Raw genomic sequence first — 27,740 nt, forward strand, 5'->3', positions numbered from 1 at the left:
TTTTTGTGCATGAACGGTTAAAATAGTGCAGCCAAATGATCTAACATCTTTAAAAATCATCAATTTCAAAACACCAGTCCAAATGAAAAAATGTGTCTAAACCTTTTATTAAAGAAAAAACCTGTGACAACTGTGAGAGTAACAATATTAGAAAACTTTACAAGGTTTTCTTGGGATGTGGCATAAAAATCAAAGCCATTGCACTTTTTACAAAATATAAAAAAAAGGTTATGAAAAATATTTAACAATCAAACGAAAGACAAAACAGATGAATATTCAGGCTCAAAAGATCTGGACGATAAATGAGAGTCTCTGTTTCTCTGATACAAACAAAACTGTTTGTCCTATTACGTCTTGTGCTCTCCATGATGACAGTTTCTTTAGTAAACAGACAAAACATAGCAAACTGAAGGAAAAAGTGGTTCAAGACCAACAAATTTGTGTTAGATGTAACAAATGCAGTGTGGCATCACAGGACAAACAAAACGAAACAATAGCACACTCATTCTCACATTTGAAAAACACTTCAATCAAGTAAAAAAACTACATAGGCATGAAATTGCGTTATGGATATCTAGAAGCGCAGCAATAAAAATGTACTTTTTTATCTTTATTTCTGCAATAGTCAAATTTTGTCAGTGTAAACAAATAAATTAGTATTTACAACGTCTAGGTTCTGAAAGCATCCCCCCCCCACCAAAAAAGAAAACAGACATAACTTGATATTGAATTGCAAGAGTCATATAAATACTTTACACAAGTAATTATGATACAGTCTTAATATAAACATCTGCATCTCAAAGGTCATTCATCTCAAACATTTATATGCTGATCAAACCTAAAGCCCCTGTTAGAATGGAGGGTTGTAGAAAAAGATGTCTTCATTACAACAACAAATCCAAAGGAGAACAATTCGGCACACTGTAACAATACACAGGAAGTAGAAAAATCTTGTGCAAGTAAAGCAGTTGGTGATAAAGATGTCAGAGGATAAAGTTTCCATTTTGTAGTCCACCAAAGTCTTTTGTTTTGTCAGAGAGAGTGTAAATGTGTTGTTGTGCTATAGTCTTTTAAGAGGGTCATTTCTTCTCTTGTTCAGTTATCTGAAAAGCAGAAAAAAAGATGAACTGGCCTGCAACAAGCGAACGTTTTTGGCTTTGCTTTTCTGCTATATTATACAATATTTGAACATATACACATGAATAATAATAATGTATTTATTGTTAATTCACATCTTATATAATCTTAGTCAAAATTTTAGTCATTTATAATAATATTTACATTTATTAAAAAATAATTATTACTTATTTCAAAGAAATTATGTTATGTTATAAGTATTATATTATATCATATTACTAATTTGTTACTAATTTAATAATTTAATAATACAATATTTTACCAGGTACACAATAATAATAATAATAATAATAATAAGGATAATAACAATATATTTATTGTTAATTCACATAATATAATATAATATAATATAATATAATATAATATAATATTACTAATTGGGTACTAATTATTACTGTTTTTTATTTGATACAATATTTCATACAATAATTATATTTATTGTTAATTCACATAGTATAATAATTTGTTTGTTTATTTACATTAATATTTACATGTATTAAAATGATAAATAATTAACACTTATTAAATAAGAATTATATTGATATTATATTAAATTATTCTTGGTCTAATTATATTATATTACTAATTGGTTACTAATTATTACTGTTTTTTATTTAATAATCATAATATTTATAGTATATTTATTGTTAATTCACATGATATAATATAATATATTTTTGTTTATATTAATATTTACATTTATTAAACCGTAAATAATTAACACTTATGTAAATAAGAATTATTATATTATATTATATTATATTATATTATATTATATTATATTATATTATATTATATTATATTATATTATATTTTCTTGGTTAATAATGAATACTGGTATATATTTTAATAATACAACATTTTAACAGATACACATGAATAATATTATTAGAATATACACACATGAATAATAATAAAAAAATAGTATTATATTTATTGTTAATTCACAATATAATATATACACATGAATAATAAGAATTATAATAATAATAATATATTTATTGTTAATTCACATAATATAATACATTTTTCATTTATTTAAATTAATATTTACATTTATTAAAACGGTAAATAATTAACACTTATTTAAATAAGAATTATATTATATATTTTTCTTGGTTACTAATTATTACTAGTTTTTATTTTAATAATACAATATTTGAACATACACATGACTAATAATATTAATATTATTTTATTTATTGTTAGTCTGTATAATATAATATAATAGAGTTTTAGTGTATTTATATTAATGTTTACATTTATTAAAACTGTAAATAATTAACACATTTAAATAAGAATTATATTATATTATTCTTAGTTGCTAATTATTACTGTTTTTTATTGATAATATTGTATTATATTTATTGTTAATTCATAATATAATTATGACAGCTTTTTAATTAATTAATTATTTTAATAATATTTATTGTTTATTTTAAACATTTGACTTTAATTGGAATATAAATATTTTTTTTTAGAATTATTTGAATAATATGTATTTTTCATTTTAACATTTAACTTTAATTTGAATAGTAATATTAATGGTACTAAAAAAATATTGAGATTAGGGTGTGATTTAAATAAACGAGCACATTCTGTTATGATAAACGACTCACCTCGACACTCATACTTGAGATCAGAGAAGTAAACCAGTTCCTGGGAAAACACGAACAGTCCTAATCTCCCTCCTGCGAAGGTTTGATCATAAACCGGCCCTGAGTCCGCCATGATCTGTTTTCCCTCATAAACCACCACTCTGAAGAAAAACAACACTGATCTGTTATTTTACACACACTTAATAAGATTAATAGATCAAATTAAACTTTAATCCTGTTAATCACCTGATGAATCCTGTCTTGGGTCTGTGGATGAGATGCCACCTGTATGCAGTGTAATCCTTCCAGCCGATATTCTTCGGGTCGTGCCACAGTGTGCGGACCTGCCAGACCAAATGCATTTATTAGCTTATGATGGACACTGACATATGTCATATTTGATAAGCACTTAGCCTTACCTGTCCAGGAGTGTCACCAGTGTGCCAGAGGGCGTTACGCAGGTGCTCTCCTGTGCCCGTGGTGGAGTTGACCACTTTCAGAGAAACCCCTGAGAGGCCAAAGGCTTTTGAAGGATTAACTTCCCAGTACGTCTGAGTTATCTGCTTCCACATTACCACATAAAATCGACTGCTGGACTGATAGCCGAACACAAACCCAGCATAATCGTCATCTCTGTCTGTGTTGACGTAGAAAGTGCCACTGAAATCCACAGCGCTGAACTCATCGAAGCCTGTAGAGTGATTCAAACGTTAAAGTCTCATTCACTCAATCACATTAAACAAAATCAGTTATCAGTTATCAGACCAGATGGGCTACTCTGACAGCTCAAATACTCACCCACAGCAATACCGGGGTCAGAATTGGCCGTCTGAACCAACTCTTTGCCCTGATGTCTGACCACCCAGTTGGGATCAATTTGTGTAGTTCCTTTGGGGTCCAAATGCACCATCTGAAACTTCCGGAAGTCAGTGCTGCTGATGGCGTCGTTCTCAGGGCACACGTCCAAAAAGTCTGGAATGTTGTCATTGTCAAAATCATCTTTGCAGGCGTCACCTCTTCCATCGCCTGTGGAGAAAGTTAGATTAGTTCAGCATTAATCTCAGTAGATCTGTTAAAATGGTTAAATCTGTCATCCTCACTTTTTAATAACTAAAAAAAAACATACACATTCGCCATTATTATATGATTATTAATTAACTTAAAAATAAATAAATAATATAAATAAAGTAAAAAAAAAAAAAGAATACAATTTAATAATAATAATAATAATTGCAACATTTATACAATATAATACATGCTTAGTTTATTTTAATATTCGGATTTCTACAAATGTAAATAACACATTCTAAAAAATTATTATTACATGTATTATTATTATAATTATTAATTTACTTTTTAAAAAAATAAATAATATAAAAAGTAAAAAAAAATAATACAATTTAATAATAATAATAATAGCAACATTTATATGATATAATACATGCTTAGTTTATGTTGATAATTAGATTAATAAAAAGGCAAATTAATAACACATTCTAAAAAATAATAAAAATAGTAATAACAAACCAATAATATCAACATTCATTATTATTATTATTATTATAAAATCAAGTTTTAAATAATAAATAATATAAATTAAGTAAATACTAAAAATATTAAATTATTATTAGATTAAATATTAAAAATATTTCAATTTATAAATGTACAAGATTTAAAATAATAATAATAATTATTATTTTTACTATTATTATATTCCTACCAACAATTTAAAGTGTATGATTATATTATATTATATATTTATTGATTAATAATATTACTGTTTTTATTTTAATAATTTATTATAATATTCACAATTAATTTACGTTTAAATAATTGAATATTAAAATAGAATATTATTATAAATGAACTAAAATGCTTTATATTATACTGTAGTATAATATTATATGTAATATAATTTTTTTCACTGTTAAAAAATGAACTGTAAATACTTACAGTTTTAATTGTATTATTTTTTTACAATATTTATTATTATATGTATTATTTTAATAAATATTTTAAATTATTTTGAACATTTATATAAATTAACTAAAATGTATTATATTGTACTATATTATTGGTATTGTGGGTAATAAAATTATTATTATTATTGTTATTATTATATTATTCCTCCCCATAATTTAGAGTGTGATTATATTATATTATATTATATTATATTATATTATATTATATTATATTATATTATATTATATTATATTTATTGGTTAATAATTATTATGGTTATTATAATATTTATTGTTTATTAATTTTTTATTAATCTGAATATTAATATAAATCAACTAAAATGTTTTATATTATACTATAGTATATCATTATATGTAATATAATATATTATTTATTTCTTTGTTGATAATTATTACTGTTTTTTTTATTATATTTTTTTATAATATTTATTATATTTAGAATTATAATATTTATTTGTAATTAATAAATTGATCATTAATATAAATCAACAAAAAATGTTATTGCTACATTATTGCTAATCCTATATTATTGCTTATAAAAGCCAATAATGCTAATGCTATATTACTGGGTACTGTGGGTAATAAAATAGTCAGCGCTACACCAAAAGGAGGAACAAAAAGAAGTAGAAAGTTCCATCTGGTATCCCAACTCTTTTCTTTAAGCGCAAAGCGATCTCAGCTGTCTTTTCATGTCACGTACATTAACATATGACTGGCTTCGAATGTGAAATCTATCAAATCCAGACTTTAGCACTCAAATAAGAAGGAAAAGTCAAGTAGGCTTTTGCAAAGATGCCAATTCTTTGCTAATGTGTCTGTTTTTACAGTAGTTGACTTTCTCTCTTTGGAACCATCTTGACAATATCAAATAAACCAAACATAATGAGGTGTGAGAAGTGCGCAAGCACCTGACAACTTCGACCTCCAACTGTAACCCGTTTCCATTTTCACACCAACAAAAAAACAAGGTAGCCTTAACAAAATGCGGCACAGTGGGGCAAACCGCACGCAACCACATGCGAGCTGTACGAGTGTGACATCATTTTCCTTGACCCTGGCTACACTTAAGGAAATTTTCCAGTTGTAAATATGTCTAAATCTCAAAGGATGCAAAAGGGGAAAAATGTGGCCAAAAAAATCTTGGACAAAAATGAACAGATTAAAGATGACTGGCTCTGGCTCTGGCTCCTTTAAAGTTTTGTAAAGCTAGCCGTGCAAATATATGACCATTTGAAGGTCGTCTTTGAGCAAAAAAGACAGATTCACTCACCGTCAGAGTCTAGTTGATCTTTATTGGGCACCAGTCTGCAGTTGTCCTTGTCATCTGGGATTCCGTCATTATCGTCATCAAAATCGCAAGCGTCTCCTTTCCCATCTTTGTCATGGTCGGCCTGGTTGGCATTGGGAATGTAGGGACAATTATCCAGGCTGTTCTGGTGGCCGTCCTCATCAATGTCCTGATTGTTGTCGCACTCGTCGCCAACTCGGTCATTATCTGAGTCAGTCTGTTAAAACAAACAAAATTACTGTGTTAAACTGCTGCAAAACAGTCCTCTTAGTGTGCACTTGTGTTTTTGAGTCTGTGTTTACTGGAAAATGTTGAGCTAGAGCATGTACCTGGGCAGGGTTGTGCAGCAGAGGACAGTTATCACACTGATCACCCACTCCATCCATATCTGTGTCCTTCTGGTCAGTATTATACACATAAGGGCAGTTATCGTGCTCATTCAGAACCTCTGCAACACACAAACAGCAGCATTACACTGAGCTGAATGGATCTGTTAACCATCTGGAAATGCAACAAAACTGCATCTGACTGTGGTGAGACATTTCTATTGCTTTGTTTTAAACCCAGCCTGGGTCTGACCGTGACAGAATCCCAAGCTTGTTAAGTGTATAAACAAAATGTGAGTTTTAGTAATTGTGGATATGCATGTGGTAGTTTCTCACCATCTCCATCAATGTCTACAGCGCAGGCATCTCCCTCGCCGTTACCGTCGGTGTCGATCTGAGCGGGGTTGTGCTCGTATGGACAGTTATCGCAGCGGTCACCGACAAGATCTTTATCGTAGTCGAATTGCCTGGGATTGTACAGTAGAGGACAATTGTCCTGCAGCACAGGAGAAAAAAAAATACAAACAAAGTTTCAACCAAACCAAAACATGAGCGATTAATTTGTAGCGATATATTTAAAGGATTGGTTCGCTTGCAGAATAAAAATTTCCTGATCATTTACTCACTCCAAAGATGTGTCTTTCTTTCTCCAGTCAAAAAGAAATTAAGGTTTTTAAAGAAAACATTCCAGGATTTTTCTCCATATAGTGGACTTTAATGGGAGCCACGAGGTTGAAGATCCAAAGTGCAGTTTCAAAGGGCTCTACACGATCCCAGCTGAGAAATAAAGCTCTTATCTAGCAAAACGATTGGTCATTTTCTAAAAAAAATGTAAAAATGTATATACTTTTTAACCACAACTGCTCGTTTTACATCAGCTTCGCAATGCGTCCACACGTGGTTAGTTCTTCATCTGTGTACTCTCGGTTCAAAAACTCCATCTCATTTTCTCCTGCAACTTCAAAATCATCCAACATCGATGTTTTACCTTTTTTTGTAAAGGGCATTTGATTTTCTTTGCACATTTGCTTTGTAAACACTGGGTTGGTACGTCCACCTACATCATGTGTGACCTTTCCAACTAATTACATGATGCAAAATCAGCATTTGTGGTTAAAAAGTATACACATTTTTATTCTTTTAAGAAAAGTATGATCGTTTTGCTAGATAAGACCCTTATTCCTTGGCTGGAATTGTGTAGAGCCCTTTGAAGCTACAATGACATTGCAATTTGGACTTTCAAATCAATGTCCACCATTGAAGTCCACTATATGCAGAAAAATCCTGGAAAGTTTTCCTCAAAAACCTTAATTTCTTTTCGACTGAAGAACATCCTGGGGGGAAAATGTTTATTCTGGAAGTGTTTTTTTCCTTTAAGAAGTCTGCCTACCGCTTCATCCATGATTCCATCATTATCATCATCTTTGTCACAGGCGTCTCCTTGACCATCTTTATCAAAGTCCTCTTGGCCTGAGTTTGGAAGGTTGGGACAATTGTCCTGCACAAAAAAGGAAAAAACATTAACACTTATAAATTAAGGTCAAATTAAATGAGGACTCTTTAATGTGTTAAAAATGAAAGCAACTAATGTAGCATCTAAATGATTTCTGAAGGATCATGTGACACTAAAGACTAATGGCTGCTAAAATTTCAGCTTTGCCATCACAGGAAAATGTATATTTTAAACTATATTAAAATAGAAATAGTTATTCTAAAGTGTAATCTTTCCACCATATTATTGTTTTACTGTATTTTGGATCAAATAAATGCAACACAGGTGAGCATAAAAAACTTATTTCAAAAATGCTATTATTTTCAAATACCTTTACAATAAATTGGTTACATTTTCAAACAATAGTTGACCCACAAATTCTATCATTATTACTCACCCTTATGTTGTTCCATACCTTCGTTCATTTTCGGAACACAAATTAAGGTATTTTTGATCAAATCCAAAAACTTTTTGACCCTCCATAGACAACATTGGAACTACCACGTTCAAAGATAGGTAGGTAGAAAGGAAGTTGTGTTTCTGTCTATGCAGGGTCAGAAAGCTCTCGGAATTCATCAAAAATATCTTAATTTGTGTTTCAAAAATGAACAAAGGTCTTACAGGTTTGGAACAACATGAGTAATTAATGACAGAATTTTCCTTTTAAAAGTCAAAGTTAGAACTAATTATGTCTCGCAGCCACAGAAAACACAATAACTATTACCTTTTTGCAGTGATAGGACTGGTTGGCTCCACACACCAGATTCTGATTGGGCCAGCCATCGAGGTCAGAGTCCTCTCCACAGATGAGGCCATCCCCAGCATAGCCGATCTTACACTCGCATTTAAACATGGGGTCACTGAAGTGGCCAAGGTAGATACACTCGGCGGACCTGTGGCAGTTGTGTGTCTTCTCCTTGCAGGGGTTTTCTTGCTCACATACCTGAAAAATAAACAGATTTCAGCAACGCTCAATAACAGTCCAATTATGGTGAATGAACTGGTTTATAGTCTGGGCCCTGAGTTTTCTATTGATAATTTCCTACTATTTTCTTGGTTTCAGCTGCACACAACTTGGGCAGTTTATTTGAAAGCTATTGGATCGCAGCTCTAAAATGTGAGACAATTCCTTTCAGCCCTTTGACAGTTTACTACTCTTGGATGCCAGATCAGATCAAAGCAATGCAAGCTGGAGGTTGGTGACAAACCTATTAGTTGCGGACGTTATGAAACTTTTGGACAAAAAAGCAAATGAGTCAGCTTTCCAAGAACTCTGAAAAAATGTATTCCTCTGAGAGGAATGGGAGAAGTAGAGCAAGATCCATATGCTTGGCCACCATTATTTTTTTATTTAGAAGACATACTTTGTGTAACACCCCTTGGACTGTCTGTGTTGGTTTTTCCCTCTGTTGCCCATATTTGGTCCTTCCTGTCCTTGTCATGTGCATTAATTGCCCATCACCTGTCCTAGTGTCATTAGCTTGTCTTTATAGGTTGGTTTGTGTCTTGTATTCATTGTCCGATCACAAGGTTATTTTGATGTGTGTTCACCTGCCTACTTGGATTTACCTGTTTGGATTTATTCAAAGACTTGTCGTTGCATTCTCGTCTTTGTGCGCTTCATTCCTACACACATCCGCGACAGGTGATCGGACCAAAACAGAATTAAGCGGCGTGCTTCCCCCCGTTTCCTTTTTTTCCGGTTTTGTCATTTTTTATTTTTTGCCCTCGTCATGAATGATTCCGCCATCCTCGTCCTCCTGCTGGAGCAGGGGGGGCGGTCTCTTGAGGACCACACCACTAACTTTGTGTTCCTTGCCGGCCTAACACACTACCCAGCCAGAGCTGATAGCGACAGAGCCATCACCAAAAAGATTCAACAGCGCAGGAAATCGTTACGGAGCCTGAGCCAAGCCAGTCCGACCAGGGGCCAGTTGCATAAACTTAGTCTCTATGTTAAGACAGTGTCTTAAGAACTCGTTTGACCAGCTAGCAGATAACTAAGGGGTAATCAGTCTTATATTTTGGATCCAACTTAGACTAATCTAAGTTTTTATGTAACCAAATTTTAAAAAATTTGACCAGTCTTAAAGAAAAAAAATTAATGACTAACTTTTAAGTCTGTCTAAACCTTTTATGCAACTGGCCGCAGGTGTGAGAGCCTGCTACAGTGCCCGCGACGGTGGATGTATCAGTGGAGCGTGAGGGTGCTGAGGACAGCATCGCCCACTGCACTGCCGCTGAGGGTGGAATAATATACGGTAAATATGGAACAAGATTTTATTGATTTCTCTGAAGATACAGAAGTGGAACTACCTGCCTGCCTGGAATTATCAGTCTGCCCTGAACTACCAGTCTGCCCTCATATGGAACAAGATTTGATTGATTTCACTGAGGATATAGAAATTGAACTTCCTGCCTACCCTAAACAATCTGTCTGCCTTGAACTGCCAACCTGCTTGAATTTCCCACCCACCCTCCCTCAGTTATCTCCGTCTAGCAGCCCTGCTGCTTCAGCTCTGCCTCCGCTGTCTCCTGACAGCCCCCCAGCTCACCCTCAGCCCATCATCTGTGCGGTGGGCTCGCCTCAGGTCTGCCAGTCTCCATCGGAGTCATGGCTGGAGGATCCCTCGTCTTTGCCTCGTCTTGGACTCCGGCTCCGCCTTGGTCAGTCGTCGTCCTGCCATCACCTCAGGACTCCACTCCTCCGGCTGCACCTCGTCGCTCCATCCCACCGGCTCTGTTGGGCTCCTCCCTCCCTCCGGCTCCACCTCAGTCCTCTGACACTCCGGATCTCCACCTTGGTCGCCAGAGCCTTGGGCTCCACCTTGGCCCTCCGGATCCTTGGTATCGCCTGGGATTATTGGCTCTCCATCTGCTCCGCCTCCGTTGGTCACCCCCCTGGAGTCGTCAACCAACTGTCTATGTTGGGTTTTTTCCTCTGTTGCCCATATTTGGTCCTTCCTTTTCCTGTCCTTGTCATGTGCACTAATTGCTTATAACCTGTTCTAGAGTCATTAGCTTGTCTTTATAAGTTGGTTTGTGTCTTGTATTCATTGTCTGATCACAAGGTTATTTTGATGTGTGTTCACCTGCCTACTTGTCTGGATTTACCTGTTTGGATTTATTAAAAGACCTGTCATTGCATTCTCGTCTTTGTGCGCTTCATTCCTACACACATCCGTGACACTCTGTCCAAAAAATATACTTTTTACTTGGACTATCACTCTGGAGCAACTTTCAGCAAAAATACAAACAACATGATCCCTGGTCCACAGTTATTTCTGGGAAAGAACTGTCCAATTGGAGACCATCTGACTGATATGCAATGCAACCAACCCGCTAATTTTGTTTAGATTTTATGCAGTTTTGCATAAAATAGTTGATTCCAGTTTTGTGTATAATGTGCATCAGGCGGTCAGCAAATGGACTGGGCGGCACGTAGGCGTGCTGTCTGAGATTCAGCCAGGCTAATGACACATTTATATACTTGTGCAATAACACATTTATACACTTGTGAAATAATTGATCCAATCTGTCCATAAACTACATAACTAACCTGTTTATTTAGTTTGGCAGCCTCCACACCCATTCCAAAGGGCTGATTGCCTTTGTATCGAGGAGGGCAGGGCAAGCAGTGGAATCCTGGATCTGTATTGACACAGCGTTGAGATTCACCATTTTTAAAGCAAAGATCAGGCACCATGTCACACTATAGAAAAGAAAAAGCAAACAGGGATGTTAGGAAACATGTTTGAAAAAACAGTTTTCTATAATATTCACAATGGGATTTGTTGTGTTCTAATCAGTGTATCTATAGCGCAAGGGCTGGAGCAACATTTTTGTTTGGCTATGCTTTCCGTGTTGAATTGTGAGTAATGCAGTATAACAGTTGCTTGTCACACGGCCCTAACTACGTTATACTTTTCCCAGCTTTCTTCTCTTTGTACCTCATTCACATCCTCACACAATGTTCCATTGCCACGGAAACCGACAGGGCAGGGCCCGCACTCCCACGAGCCGTCAGGGGAGCTGGTGCAGTCGACACCCCCGAAACACGGGTTAGATAGACAACCATCTAAGGAAGCAAAGAATAAAAAGGGAGAGGCTTGAAGTTTACTCATGAAATTGAAACGCATTTTATAAATCTCATGATGAAACTAGAGACATAATAAACATGACGTATCAGTCTAAAGAGGTTCCTAAATAATGGAACCCATTGATGAAATGAATTTGCAACATGTATGCAACAATTCAAAGGTTTTTGAGGGTAGTCTCTTATGATTACCAAGACTGTGAAAGATTATTACAATTCAAAATATATAGTCTATTGTAATGCTTTAAAATGTTTCTAATATGTGACGCTGGACCACAAAACCAGTTTTAAGAAGCACGGGTATATTTGTAACAGTAGCCACAAATACATTGTATGGGTCAAAATGATACATTTTTCTTTTATGCCAAAAATCATTAGGATATTAAGTAGTAAGATGAAGTAATTCAGAAGCATTTCTTATTATTGTCAATGTTTGAAACAGTCACTTTAATTTAATACTTCCTTGCTTAAAAAAACATACTGATCCCAAACTTTCAAACAGTAGTGTACCTTGTTTAAATATTCAACTTGCCTTTTTATTTCCCCGTAACACCCAAACAGATGCTAATTTACCTTTCCGCTTTATTGTAATTTAAACGCAGCATAAAAATAGACCTCTAAGTGAACAACAGATAGTTTTGAACAGCTGCTAGTTTTATTGTGACCAGACTAAGCTGAGGTAGAAGATTAAATAATGGCTTAGCAATGGCGACAAGAGTGAGAAATAAGTAAATATATATCCATCTTATTTTTCTTGTAAGAGTGGGCACGGCCATATGTAAATTTTAAGCGTCTGGCTTCCAGTCTCATCCGTGTCTAGCTATTTTTAGCTGTACAAGCTGTACAGCTTGTTTTGCTGCTTGATATTGCATATTGGTGTATCTTACTATATGTGATCCTGGACTACAAAACCAGTCAATAGTAGCACGGGTATATTTGTAGCAATAGCCAACAATACATTGCATGGGTCAAAATTAGTGATTTTTCTTTTATGCCAAAAATCATTATGATATTAAGTAAGGATCATGTTCAATTAAGATATTTTGTAAATTTCCTACCGTAAATATATAAAAACTTTATTTCTGATTAGTAATATGCATTACTAAGAACTTCATTTGGACAACTTTTTTTTATTTAGGTTTTTTTGCACCCTCAGATTCCAGATTTTCAAATAGTTGTATCTCAAAATATTGTCCTATCCTACCAAACCATACATCAATGGAAAGCTTATTTATTCAGCTTTCAGATGATGTATAAATCTGAATTTCATTAAAAAAGGGTTTTGTTGTCCACGGTCACATATTATTTTATTGTATTATCTTAAGTTTGTAGTGCAAATAGTTTTACCGTTTACTGCACTTTGTTATTCTTCTCGTTATTTCCCTACAGCAGCTAATGAAGCGTTTACAGAAAATGGCTTACTTTCGCATTAGAAAAATAAGGTGGATAGGAAGGTGACATACCAACAGGGCAGTCCTGTTTGTTGCAGGAATCAGTGTCCTTGGACTCTCCTGGGCATTTCTTGCCGCCATACTGAGGACGAGGGCTGTTACACACGCGTGTTCGTGTCTTTGTTCCTCCCCCACAGGTAACTGAGCAGATTGCCCAAGGAGACCATGGACCCCAGGCTCCATCAACTACAAGAAGAAGACAGTATAGTAAAAATCAGAATATAAAACTGAGTTTAGCGAAACTAATTATCCATGTAAATTGTTTTATTCCAAGATCATACTATGCAAATTTCACAAGACTAAGTTTAATACATAAATAAGAAGCACAAGGCTCCCATCACTCACTCGGACAGGGTTTAGCTTCACACTTTTTAGTCTCTCTCCCGCTGCCTTCGCAGTCCTTTCCTCCCAGCTGAGGGACGGGGGAGTTACAGTGGCGAATTCGCGTGATTTGTCCCTCTCCACACGTCACAGAGCATGACGACCAGGGGGACCACAAACTCCAACCACCATCTTGACGAACTATAATGAAAGGCAGAGACCTGGCATGGTTATCAAAAACAATGGCGTATGCTGCCTTTGAGTCAGAAGAAGATCCTGCCTGGAAGATCCTGCTCTTGAGTTTGGAAGTCGTAATTACGAGATGATGTGCGTTCAAGTCAACTAAAGTTTAATTTTCTCTTTTCTCTCACACTGGCAAAGTTTAAGGTTTAGTTCACCAAAAAATGAAAAATGTGTCGTTAATTACTCACCTTCATGTTGTTCCAAACCCGCAAGAGCTTTGTTGGTCTTTATAACACAAATTAAGTTATTCTGAATAAAATCCGAGAGCTTTCTGACCCTGCATAGAGAGCAACGCAACTATCACGTTCAAGGTCCAGAAATGTAGTAAAGACATTGTTAAAATACTCCATGTGACATTGGTGGTTTAACTGTGAATTTATGACGCTATGAGAATACTTTTTGAGCAAAAATTAAACAAAAACATACACTACCAGTCAAAAGTTTGGACACACTTCTCCATCAAAGAGAATGGGGAAGTGTGTCCAAACATTTGACTGGTAGTGTATATTCAACAATTTCTTCTCTTCCATGTCAGTCTTTGTCACACATTCACATATAAACCTGCGCTGCACCTTATTTACAAGGAGAAGATGATGCACACTGTACATAAAACGTTTCTTTCGACAGAGAGGATGACTTGCAATTTTTGGCCCAGTCTTATTTGAACAAGAATATACAAAGAAATGGACGTTCTACATCTGTTCTCTCGTGAATAGGGTGATTAACATGGAAGAGAAGAAATTCTTGAATAAAGTATAGAATAATGTTTTTTTTGTGCACAGAAAGTATTCTTGTAGCTTCGTAAATTTCCATTGAACCACTGATGTCACATGGACTATTTCAACAATATCCTTACTACCTTTCTGGGCCTTGAACGTGTCAGTTGTGTAGCTGTCAATGAAGTGTCAAAAATATCTTAATTTGTGTTTTGAAGATGAAGGTCTTACGGGTTTGGAAAGACATGAGGGTAATAAACTAATGACAGAATTTAAATTTTTGGGTGAACTATCCCTTTAAGGCATTTATTTATCCCTACTTCAATACAATGGAGAGCAAAGAACATATATTAGACATGAATAAAGCTGTACAGTAATATTCACAAGTAAAATTTAACTATGACCGAAACCTACCGATGGAAAGTTGGTGTTTATGTGCGATCATTCTGAAATGACTTGAAGGGAGCATTTAAGCAGCAAACAAACCCACACAAACAATGACATCTTTCATTTATATTATTAAGTCCAGAAGCATGAGATCCAGGAATGACAAAGGGCGGGACTGCCAATAAACTTAATAAACCACCTGGCGCACAATTCTGGACCAATCACCTGATCCTCTCTTTGGGATTCAGCATGGGAAAGACCTGATGGTGTATTCAGGCCAGTGGTGACACAATGAGCATTAAGTGCGCCTCCACAAACACTGTCAGCTATATTCTGTTCCCACGACCGCATGGGTCTGAGTATACAACTGAGGATATGAGAAGAGAGAGAATAAAATCTGTATGTATGAATACTTATTCTTGAGCAGTAATTAAAACAAAGGCCAGTTTGTCCATTGCTGTCCAAGATACCAGCTGGTAACATTTCATCAGTTATAAAAAAAACATCTGAGTCCGTTGTAAACCGGAGTTAGCATTGGTACACCGCAAAGAGCCATATGCCGCTCATTAAAACCTCACTGAGCATAAGTGATGAATACCAGCTCGTTCCCTCGCTGATGGGAAGGAGTTTATCTATTAGCACACGCTCCATAAATATTTACAACAGATGATGAAAGAAAACACCCATGTTGTTACAGAATTATCCAACTGCCACAAAATCAGATCAGCAGTAGAACGGCTTAAATCAGTTTGGCTAATGTACATCATTTGAGTGATGTAACATTCAATCAGTAATAATAACTCATTTGATGAAATGTAGGTACTGTAAGAGGGTGCTAGCCATAGTAGGATTACAATTTACCGCTTGAGTGTTGTTCAGCCTACTGCCAATGCAGATGGTTGCAGAAGCTTCTGTGGTTATTATAGTTGCTAAGGCTATGCTTGGAATCAATGATTTTTGTTTGATATTTTAACATTTTACTGTTTTTGCTGTACTTTGGATCAAATAAATGCAGAATTGGTGAGCAGAAGAGACTGGTAGTGTATACATACAATTCACTACAGTTTCCAGTGGAAATGACCATCAGGGAGACAAGTTTCATTCCTATTTACACAAATGGTGATGATGATTATTGATGTATAAAGCTTTATTTTCATACAGTTCCATTCTAGAACTTAATTTAATTTCCAAACTGCCATGGTACATACAACAACTGACATAATACGTCTCCAGATGCACATTCATCTGTTTTGGATAAAACTAAATGTGCTTTTAGCGTTGTTTGTGACACTTTTATTATGCTTTTGTATCATTTTGAAGCTTAAAAGCATCAGACCTCACTCACTGTAATTGCATTAAAAGACCAACCAGTACATTCTTCATTTATCTTCCATGGAAAAGTCATTCAAGTATGGAAGGACATTAGTAAATCACCTAATTTTCATTTTTGGATGAACTATTCCTTCAAAAGCTCATAACCAATTCAAAACAACAGCCAAAATAAGTATATTTTTTTCCATAAAGATTTAGTGATTTTGGCTGGAACTAAACCGAGAACCGAGTCCTGGTAAACCATTTCGTTTTCTTCCATTTTCATTATTTTTAACAGCTGTTTAGATATTGTGACAGCTGTATTTCAGATCTTGGTTTATTAGAACACAAACCCTTTTGCCGTGGCCTGCGGAGATGTTACAGATTAATGCTTTACTTTTACTCATCACAATTATCCCTGATACACCTGAAACAAATCAGTGAGAGAACAAACTGTGCGCTTGCAGTTATAGGGTGATGGACCACATTTTTTAAGCCCACAAGCAATAGGATTTAATCCAATACCACTCATATAGCTGTTATGTGGTTTTCGTCCAAGGTCTTTATGGAGAAAACAGACAGGGAAATGGTGTGCAAAATCTCTCTATATGACCAAAGCACAGGTGTTCAAAGAAAGTGTGCAGTTTATAATAGTCAAACAAAGACTGAATGTCTCACCACGACTGTCGCATTTTCCCAAGTTGCATCTGCGGGTTTGGATGGAGGGGCCACTGCAGGGGTTACTTGTGGCGTCACATGACCTGCCTCTTTGCTGGGTGCCCGTTCCACATGTAACGGTACACTCTGTCCATTCTGACCATGGCGACCAGCCATCCTCGCTGTCTTTAGCTGTACACACATAAACGTACAAGTATATTTAACACTGTTAACATCAGGCGCAATTCACCTCGTTCTAACCCCAACACAGCCGTCATGGTGCTCCTTGTTGCTAGTATATTTAAAAAGCAAAGGCAACATTGTTCTTTGCCTTTGATGTTTTGGAGCTTAAGTTATACATTACATCATCTTTCTCAACCCACTTCAGAGCATGGGAACATACAGTAATGCTTGTTACTCATGGATAATAAAAATGTGTGGTTGGCAAACACAAGCCGTTTTAAAACAATAACAGTTCTGTATCATAAAAGAAAAGCAAAATTAGCTTCTTTGCGAAGCTGGGCTGTATAAGCTTCCGTTCAAAAGTTTAGGTTTGGTAGGATTTTTTTTAAATGTTTTTGACTGAAGCCACTTAAGTTCAGCAAGGCTGCACTTATTTGATTGAAATACAGTAAAACAATATTGTAAAGTATTCATTTAATTTAACATAGTGGTTTTCTATTTTAATACACTTGTATTAATAATTTTAACTTCAGTGTCTCATGATCCTTCATAATTCATTATAATATGTTTAATAATATGCTGCTTAGCTGTTCAAGACACATTTCTTCTTATTATTAGCTGGGTGTTTTTCATGATTCCGGGGGGTGAAAACTTTTTGAACTTGAAGATCAGGCTACTTTTCATTTATTTTGTCTTCTGGGAAACATGTAACTATCTTCTGTAGTCTCTGAAGGGCAGTACTTAATGAAGAAAATATTATATTTAGGCAAAATAAGAAAAATGTACACAATTCCATTCTGTTCAAAAGTTGAACAGAATGGAAATGCATAGTCTCTAAATGCATAGTTTTAAAGGAAAGGAAAGGAGGTGAATTGAGGCCAAGTATGGTGACCCATACTAGGAATTTGTGCTCTGCATTTAACCCATCCAAGTGCACACACACAGTAGTGAACACACACACACCCGGAGCAGAGAGTGCTGGTTATTCACTCCCCCCATCTACAACCCCTGCCGGACCTGAGACTCGAACCTGCAACCTTTGGGTTACAAGTCCCACATGCCCCAGCCGTGGCCTTTTCCTTTTGAAGCACCAGTAAGCATTTGAACCTTCTTTAATATTTGCATATGAGTCCTCAGTTGTCTTTAGTGTGAAAAAATGGATCTTAAAATCATACAGTCATTGTTGAAATAGGTTCAAATACACAAAAATGCTGGAAAACCAAAGAATTTGTGGGACCTGAAGGATTTTTCTTCAGGACAAAGAAGGGACTCATGAATAACTATCACTAAACAAAAAAACAGCTGTGAATCATTAAGAAAACAGTATTAAAAATCAAGGGGATGTAAACTTTTGAACGGGGTAATTTTATAAATTCAACTATTATTTTCTCTTGTGGACTATATGTAAACATCTTTTATGTGAAATATCTTATTCAAGTCAGTACTAAATAAACAATAACATGCATTTTGTATGACCCCTCTTATTTAAAATAATTAACATTTTCCAGATTATGAAAGTGGGGTGTAAATTTATTACCTTAACTGTATTATTGCAGGTTTGCATCATATTCTGAATTTCCATTTCATTGTTTTAATTCATTTTGATAAATACAGAATTTTTTTTGTGTGCATGTGAGATGAATTAATGCATGTCCACATTTAGTCTAGAACAATAGTAACGATCCCCCAGTTTCAAGGACAAGGCTTAAGCCTAGTCCTAGACTAAAGTGTAAGTCTGAGCTGTTTCAACTGAAATAAAATTGCACTGATTGGTTTTAAAATATATCAGTGCCTTTGTTTTGTCTCAAGATGCACACCAGTAATGTTTTTTTTCTAAGCACGTTTCTAAAAATTACTTAAATGTCCTAATTGAACTATGGCCTAATCCTGGCTTAGTCTAAGCCCTGTCTGTGAAACCAGGCCATTATGTTTACACAGCGCATACACATTCTCTCAACATAGAGACAGGAGACTTAGTGTTAGAACTGGTGTTACTTATTTGAAAAAGTAACTACTACTTTACTAGTTACTTGAAAAAGTAATCGGATTACGTAACTCGCGTTACTTGTAATTTGAGTTTTAGAATAAACATCACTCACGCAGACACAATGGACAGCATTCACCATCTAGGAAAGTGGGGCTGGCACAGGCTACTGGAGGACATGTGATCTGATGGCATACAATCTTTGATTCCTGCAACGTAAAGCCATAAAGAGTCAGAACAAAACTGCCGTTCGCTCTTTCTCTTCCATTTATCACATGCCACCGTTCTTCCTACCTGACAGGTACACTTGGTGCAGCTGTCCACAACCCAGTCCTCCTTATCCTCAAAGAGACGGCCGTCTTGCCAGCACATGCGCTTGTCTTTGATGTTCTTCATGTTCCCCAGCACCTCCTTCATCACGGTGTTCTCCTCAGTCTAACCGACGCACAGCAAGACAGATGGACAAACGGTCAAAAGGGGGCAATGCTTCTGTCAATGTCTTCCACATGTTGATAAATAGAGGTGATTTTAAACTGAAATGGAATGAGGACATTTCTATATAGAATGAGATTTATGTTCTTGACCCTAAAGAACAGGAAGCTCTGCCCTAGGAAATCTGGGATTATTTTCTTAATGTGACCTCTTGACCCTGGGAAATAACTTTGGGTTTTCTGCTATCAAATTTCCACGCTTTGGTTGATCGGAATGTTAACCTGTGGGAAATGTTGATAAACCAGTCAATTTATGGAAATTAGGATTTATACAAACTGGATAAAAAAGCTTTCCATTGATGTATGGTTCGTTAGGATAAGATAATATTTAGCCGAGATACAACTATTTGAAAATCTAGAATCTGAGAGTGCAAAAAAATCTAAATATTAAGAAAAGTGCCTTCAAAGTTGTCCATATGAAGTTCTTAGAAATGCATATTACTATTCAAAAATTAAGTTTTGATATATTTAAGGTAGAAAATTTACAACATATCTTCATGGAACATGATCTTTACTTAATATCCTAATGATTTTTGGCATAAAAGAAAAATGTATAATGGTCGCATTTAGTTTAAAATGTATGCCCACCATACAAGAGTAAAGTGTCTTCAAGTAATTGACTTATCTTATGCTTATGATTTTTTACTTGCAATGTTGACATTTGCAACATAAATCATCTTATTTTTCACTTCTGTAATGTTTGAATGCAAAACTTCTCTTTTCAAATTTTTGTTACTTTGTTAGTCTTTCTCATTTGTTACTGTTTTCTTTCTTTCTTTTAAAAAAAAGAACACCCAAACTATGCAGTCCTGAGATGTGTTAGCAAAAACTATCATGCATTTGTGGCCACGAGTAAAGAATTGAGAAAGAGGCAAGAGACAGAACAAGAGGTTGAGGGAAGGGAAAAAAATGAACAAGAGGAGCGCAAAAGGGGGGAAGGGTTATTAACTTCTGAAGCACTCTAAGTACATACAATAACACACACTAAAAACACAACATGCTGATGAATTCATTTGTCCATGTGTGAGTGAGAGCAAAATGCATAGGTAGCAGTTGTGAGTGCTAGGCTGTGAAACAGAACACCACATGGTCTGGAAGAGCCTCTGGGACCCGCAGCATCCAGCGGCTGGATTTCCCAGAGATTATGCCCAGACTCCCTCATCGCTGGGAAGCTCCCAGTGGAGGATAAAGGGGCTGTTTAAACACTGCCAGACACGACTCGGTTCCTATTCACACTTCCTATCTCCCTCTAAAACAAACCATAAAACCCCAACCCACATCTTCACGTTTTCCACTGCCTCTTTAGCCCTGCTTTCCTTTAATGGTTCTGTTTAGACTACAAGGTTTTTTGCTTGCGCGGTCAGATATTTAATCTGTAATGAAATTATTCTAATCACACATTGGCCACCAACCTTAACAATGGGGCTTTATGAAATAAACATTTCAAAAATCAACAAAACAAACATCTTTATTCAGCCGCATGTTGTTACATATCACTTCTAAAGCATTTACACAAGGAGAAATTTAGGGGTCACTCTTTTCAATGCAATTACATGAATGAGAATTGAGGCTTTCAAAGTGTTTTTCTCACGCAAAGCTATTGTATGACTTCAGAAGACTTGGAGTATAGCATACAAGTCGTATGGACTACTTTTATGAGACGTTTATGGTGCTGTTGTGACCTTCTTGAAGCTTGAAAGCCTTAGCCCCTATTCACTGCAACTACATGGGAAAAAAGTTCTTAGTTTCAGCTACTCTTTCAAACGAAACGCATCAATTAAAGGTGATATATCAAGAAAATTTGACTTTTTCCATGTTTAAGTGCTATAATTGGGTCAACAACCCAATACATTTTTGGGGGGGATTTTATTATAATATTACCACCCCTTAATCTGCATGTTTTTATCCATGGCGCTGTTATTGTGTTTTCGCAAGTGACAATGATGTACCAGTTCTTACGCTATGGCAAACGTTCGAGCAAAGCATGCTAACTGTTCTGTTGTTAGCTGCACAGATGAACAATGGATTTATTGATTTATTTACTGTATATTACGCTGCTGGCACAAAGATCTAATACGAATATGTGATTTCTTTTCCAGCTGTTTACCTTCACAGACATAACCGACTGTTTTTGTTACTCGTGTGTATTTATCAGTTTAAGCGCAATAAGACATGAAAGAACTTTATAAAAGCCAGAAAACTGTATAAAAACATGATAGACATGATATTTAAAACCAAACAGATGTTTTTTAGCAGAGTATCTGAGGTACAAGCTGTAAAGGCACAGTCCTATTCTGGAAAAGGGGAAGCAGCAGGTCATTTTCATTTAAAGAGACATGCACGAAAGCAGCGTGTTTCTGCTTCTACTCAAAATAGGTATTTCCAAAATAATATAAAAATTATCTGTAAGGTATTTTGAGCTGAAACGTCACAGACACATTCTGGGGACACCTGAGACTGAGACTTATATTGCATCTCGTAAAAACAGGCATAATAAGTTAAAAAAACATTTACCACTTTCTGCAAGCCATCGATGAGATTGCCCACAACAATACGGAGACCTTTGAGCTCCTGGACCATGTTGGTGATTTCCTCACAGCTCGCACGCTCGCACACATCTGATGCCAGTTTCTCCTTCTGCCCAATGAAGTTAGTGGAGATGGCCGTACCCACAGACACAGTCTCCGTACTTTCATTAACCAGGTTAACTTCCTCTGAGAGAGAAAAGAATGCAGAGTTAAAAAAGAAATGCAGAGTTTAAGAAATGACCCTAAAGATGAAGAGGACGAAAATGCACTTTAATTTGAAACAGTATATGTGAATTCAAACAATATTAAAGTGTTCCCATGAGCATTTACAATGAACAGTCAAAACACAGCAGCTATGTTTGAGATTTTATAGCGGTGCTTGGATTATAAAACACTTAACAGATTTGTAGGATATTCCACACCCCACACATTCATGTATATCATTCTCTCACTACATTTCTGACATAAGTATAATAAATGCACAGAAGCTACCCAGATGTAACATTTAAAGAAAGATAGTGATTTTTCAAAGCGAGTCTTGGAAAATGAGGAAGGTGGTGGGGTTGGGGATACGCAACAGCAGAGGAATGCTGTCCATTATGCCAAAACTCCCATTAGATATCTGCAGCCATTTTGGGGTCATTTGCGTAAATTTTCTCCAGATTAATGGAGGACAGGAGACACTAAATCAAGAGCCATGTTGTTACCTCCAGAGGTTCCTTTGAGACTCATACGGGGTTAGCAGCTTTTTAGAGACTGTTGAACTCGTTCAAATCTCTTGGGGGTTTCAGTCAACGCTGGGAAAATAAGCGTGTGTGCGTGTGTCTGTTCTTGTCAGGCTTTTGTGCAGTTCAGTTTAACTTTTATTTAGCAATACGTGGCACTCCTAAACTGGGGCACTAGAGAGTTTATAGAGACCTCTGTACTGGCATCCTAGCGTTCAGCAGCTGGCATGTATCCGTGCTGGCAATGGAAATGGAAGCCTTTTTGACTGCACATATCCTATGCATACTTATTCAATTATAATTAAAAGGAACCGAAGCAGCAGCGCTAGAGAAACGCTCACACCCGCACATCTCACACAAGGCTTAGTTTTGTCATGGTCTAAAACGACTTATTCCAACACGAAAGTCAGCCAACTCTTTAGATAAGTTCATTTACTAGTCACTCTCAGCACTCTTCTCTGCATTGCACCATAATCCAGTAAGGCATTTTAATCAATTTATAATATGTGACCCTGGACCACAAAACCAGTCATAAGGGTCGATTTTATGATATTTAGATATAAATAAGAATAAATAAGCTTTCTATTGATGTATGGTTTGTTAGGATATGACAATATTTGAAAATCTGGAATATGAGGGTGCAGAAAAATCTAAATACTGAGAAAATCGCCTTTAAAGTTGTCTAAATTAAGTTCTTAGCAATGCATATTACTTGCTACTTAAGAGGTTTTGTGGTCCAGGGTCACATATACATTAAAAAAAAAACTTTAAGCAAAAACACATACATTTTCATAGAAATCCGAATCCAAAAAATGTTTCCAAAGCAGTCTGCAAGGCTTAATAATGGATATAAAGGTACAAAAAGTAAGATTGTCACTGGCATTGCAGCAAAGGGCAATTTTCATAAACTGGCCCTAAAACTCTCTTTGGACCAGTGGGCTATCCTGGAAACCAAAGCTTTAGTCGAACCAGCCAGTTTGAGATCTTACCAAGTGTGTGCATAAAATTATGAGTATGTACTTATTCCATTTTCCACCTTCTCTTAAAGCATGAATATCCTGCCAATGTATATTAATATGACAATCTTTAACCTCTTTATGGCATGTGCAAACTGGTTGACCCTTATACCACCACACTAACACGAGCGTTTCCCGTAAACATGATGTAATACGGTCAGAAATTTCCACAGCTCTGATCTGCAGATTTCGTGACCCACTTAGGTGAAAGCCAGAAAAGCTTAAAACGAAAACTGAATCCAACGGAAAACATACCAACCCTCTTAAAACAAATTTGATCATGAACTGCACAGAACAAATCCAATAGAGCTTCTGAAACCTAAAACATTCAGAAGTCCATCAATTGTGAGAGGCTAATCTGACCACTAAAGCACCAAAAATAAGCCAAAGGTCATAAAAGTAGACATTTGATTGAACAACTTTTTGTTGTTTTCCATGCTGACCCTTAAAGTTTTCACACTTAGGAGGTATGAATGATTTCTTACCAGGTTTGGCAATCTCACAACCTTTGTTTCTCAGGATGTTCTCTACTGATGTGTCAAAAAGGAACTGTACATTCTGTAGTAAACCCTGTAAAATGACAGAGATTATAACCAGTCAATTATAATGTCAAATTGAGAACATTTATGACCATTTTCTTATATATATATATATATATATATATATATATATATATATATATATATATATATATATATCTTTTAACTTTCACAGCACATAAATTCATTATGCAGGAATTCCATAACAAGCTAAGAATGAAGTACAGATGACGTTCATAGAGAAGTATTAGTCTTACCCTGAAGTGGTTTTCCCTGATAGATCCCTTAGCCACAAACATCTGACCTCCCTCTGGCCGCAGATGCTCATAGAAAGGCTCGTCCAGGATCACGCTGTCAATAAGGCTACAGCCTACGTACAGGTGAGCGTTCTCTCCGTGAACATACAGCGTAATGTTCTTCCACTGCGAGTCAGACAAGTCCACGTCCTCAAAGGACACCACATTCTGAGATCCCTCAACCATGTAGACCAGATCCAGAGTGTTGGCGCGCCCATTGGACACGATCTCGAACTGACGGCTTCCACTGGGACCCTCCAAACCAATCAGGGTTCCCCTGGAGCCCTTGTCCTGTCGTATGGAGGCCGCAAACACAAACCCCTCATTGTTCTGGACCTGCTTGAGGATCTGATGGAGAGCCGGGGTGCTCACAGAAGGGATGTGATCAAAGCGGATGAAGCGGTACGCAGGCGAGTCCCAGTCGTGGCCCTTGAAGAGCTTGGCACCAATTGTCTTCCTGCTGATGCTGCTGATTTTGAAAAGGTCGAAGATGGATTCGTCTTCCACATGACCATCTTTGAATGAGTCAATATAAGCATGAGTACAGATGAGAACAGATGTAAGAATACAAGACAGATTTTGTGTGATCATTAGGTAAGCCCATAACAATTTTCAGGAAGATATTGCATAATCTCAGGTCAAAACTTTTCAAAAGCTGTTTTGCATTGGAATACCACATAGAGACTCCGTTAATGAATCAAACACAGATGTGCTTGGAGCCACAGAGAAAATTTTCAGAATTAGATATGTGACCCTGGACCACAAAACCAATCTTAAGTAGCACAGGTAGGTATATTTGTAGCAATAGCCAAAAATACATTGTATGGGTCAAAATGATCGATTTTTCTTTTATGCCAAAAAGCATTAGGATATTAATTAAGATCATGTTCCATGAAGATATTTAGTAAATATTTAGTAAATATGTCAAAACTTAATTATGCAGTGCTAAGAACTTCATTTGATTTTTAAATCTCAGATTCCAGATTTTCAAATAGTTGTATCTCGGCCAAATATTGTCCCATCCTAACAAACCATACATCAATGGAAAGCTTATTTATTCAGCCTTTTCGTTGCTTTTTTGTTGTCAGGGTCACATATGTGTAAGTAAACATTAATCACAAGACAGTAAAATAGGTTAAATCTTAATTATCTATAAACAATTTAGGAGCAGGTGGATCATTACCTTGAGGTAGTGCTCTGATGCATATTAACAGCAAAGGCAGCAAGCAGAAATTTCTCCTGAGTATCATAACTCCTTTAAAATACACATATAATAATATAAAAACATAAAATCGTATTAACCAAAAATCCTTTGATATTCCAAAACATACCTTTAACAGATGTTTTATATAGAGTAATATATAGTTTGACAATATGACCCAATTGAAATAAAAATGTAAAAAAAAAAATAAATAATATTGATTGGAATAATAAATTCCACTTTTGTAGAAAAGGTGAAAATAATACAAATATATTATTTAAAGTAACAATACTTCTACAAATGGGGGTTTTGGGTTGTCCTATGTTTCCACATTCCTTGGTTTTACATGTCAGACCTTATTAAGAGAATAATAATAGACCCTTTAAATCTTTTATGTATCTTAATAATAACGTTTTAAAGAGATTTGACATCATCTTTCAAAGAGGCAAAGTGTACAGGCTAATTAAACAGCTGTGGTCATGTGACTATTTTAAACCAGCCATTTAAAAGCTCACATAAAATCAAGACAGTCTGAACTTTCATTTATAGTTCACAACTCTGTAAAAACACATCAAAGGCGCTTACTGACATTCAAAGTCAAAAGTAGTTAATATCAATGAATTGATACACTATGCTTCAAAATGACATTTATGTGCAATTTGGCATTCAAAATGTTTCTTAAGTTAAACATTTATTATTATTAGATTCCGACCATTTTTACTGAGTGCATTAGCAACAGCGTTTAATTTCCAAGTTCTAAGTTCCAAAGGAAAGCTATTAATATTTTCACTAAGAAAATTTAAATTAGTCAAGTCTATGGTGACAAAAAAGAATAAAAATGCTCCCACATCAAAAAGACTCACCTGTTGTAATGTGCAATCCAAGTGAAACAGCACAAAGTCTATATGTCCTCCAAAACAAAAATGTTAAGAAAAAGGGTCTTCTGGACAAATATGCGATACGCAAGGACTAAAATCCACAGTGCCTATAACATCCACACGCCTCCGGGTTTGACTTGAGTGGCCTGAGAACTACTGGACTGATGCCCTTTATACGGTTCAGTCCGAACCATGTCAGTCAAGTTCGGATATAAAACTGGACCTGCTGAGGGGGCTGAATTATATGATTCCCATCCTATAATGTCATGCCAGTAGCCTACCAATGCAGTGAAACCTCCTGTCCTCCCCTGCAGTGACGTCTTCACGTCCAAATTCCGAGCCAGAGTCACTGGGAGGAGGAACATAGAGAGATGTGGAGAGAAACATGCTCCCGCAAGATGCGACAGATGCTTAGAGACTCGAGAACACAACCACTCACTGTCAAATACAATGTAAGTTTTGATACAAATACATCTTTGTTTTCATCCATTTAACAATATTTACAAATAATAACTGTCATTTCAACTAGAGTTTATGTACTTTCAGAGCTTCAGCACCCACCACATTCAGCATTTCAGCAACATTGTGGCTGTAAAAGAACAACGAAATTATCACTTGGAACTTGGAGTTGTTTCCAGTGTGTGGTTATATTGTCCACTTGTCAAATATATTGATATATAACAATAAACAATATATGTTTCTTTTCTCCAACGAAAACTTTGAAAAGACTACAAAATTCTAGTTTGAAAAGAAACTCACAGACTAAAAGGTGTTCTGGAACAAATAAATAAGTGGAGCGGAGCCACAGGTATTAACCTCCCCCGCAAGTACCGCTGGGCTATGGATCCATTTCGGGTTTTTTATTTCACACTGCCCATAGAAAAAAACCTTCTT

General features: G+C 35.7%; 1 protein-coding gene across 1 annotated transcript; it reads right to left on the bottom strand.

Moving 5' to 3' along the window:
• Positions 1 to 91: 91 nt before the first annotated feature.
• On the bottom strand, positions 92 to 27,126 carry thbs2a (thrombospondin 2a). The gene is made up of 22 exons (XM_073833792.1): positions 26,832 to 27,126; positions 25,951 to 26,022; positions 24,729 to 25,282; positions 24,418 to 24,502; positions 22,178 to 22,377; positions 19,467 to 19,607; positions 19,288 to 19,381; positions 17,027 to 17,197; positions 13,716 to 13,892; positions 13,383 to 13,556; positions 11,774 to 11,901; positions 11,383 to 11,535; positions 8,548 to 8,766; positions 7,722 to 7,829; positions 6,668 to 6,827; positions 6,335 to 6,453; positions 5,988 to 6,222; positions 3,534 to 3,761; positions 3,155 to 3,426; positions 2,982 to 3,079; positions 2,757 to 2,896; positions 92 to 1,103 (listed from the first exon to the last, which is right to left on the bottom strand). Exons 2-22 carry the CDS (start codon positions 26,015 to 26,017, stop codon positions 1,096 to 1,098), a joined length of 3,531 nt encoding a protein of 1,176 aa, XP_073689893.1. The 5' UTR covers positions 26,018 to 26,022; positions 26,832 to 27,126; the 3' UTR covers positions 92 to 1,095.
• Between the last annotated feature and the right edge of the window lie 614 nt (positions 27,127 to 27,740).

Source organism: Garra rufa, chromosome 2 (assembly GCF_049309525.1).
Source record: "Garra rufa chromosome 2, GarRuf1.0, whole genome shotgun sequence".
Lineage (NCBI taxonomy): Eukaryota > Metazoa > Chordata > Actinopteri > Cypriniformes > Cyprinidae > Garra > Garra rufa.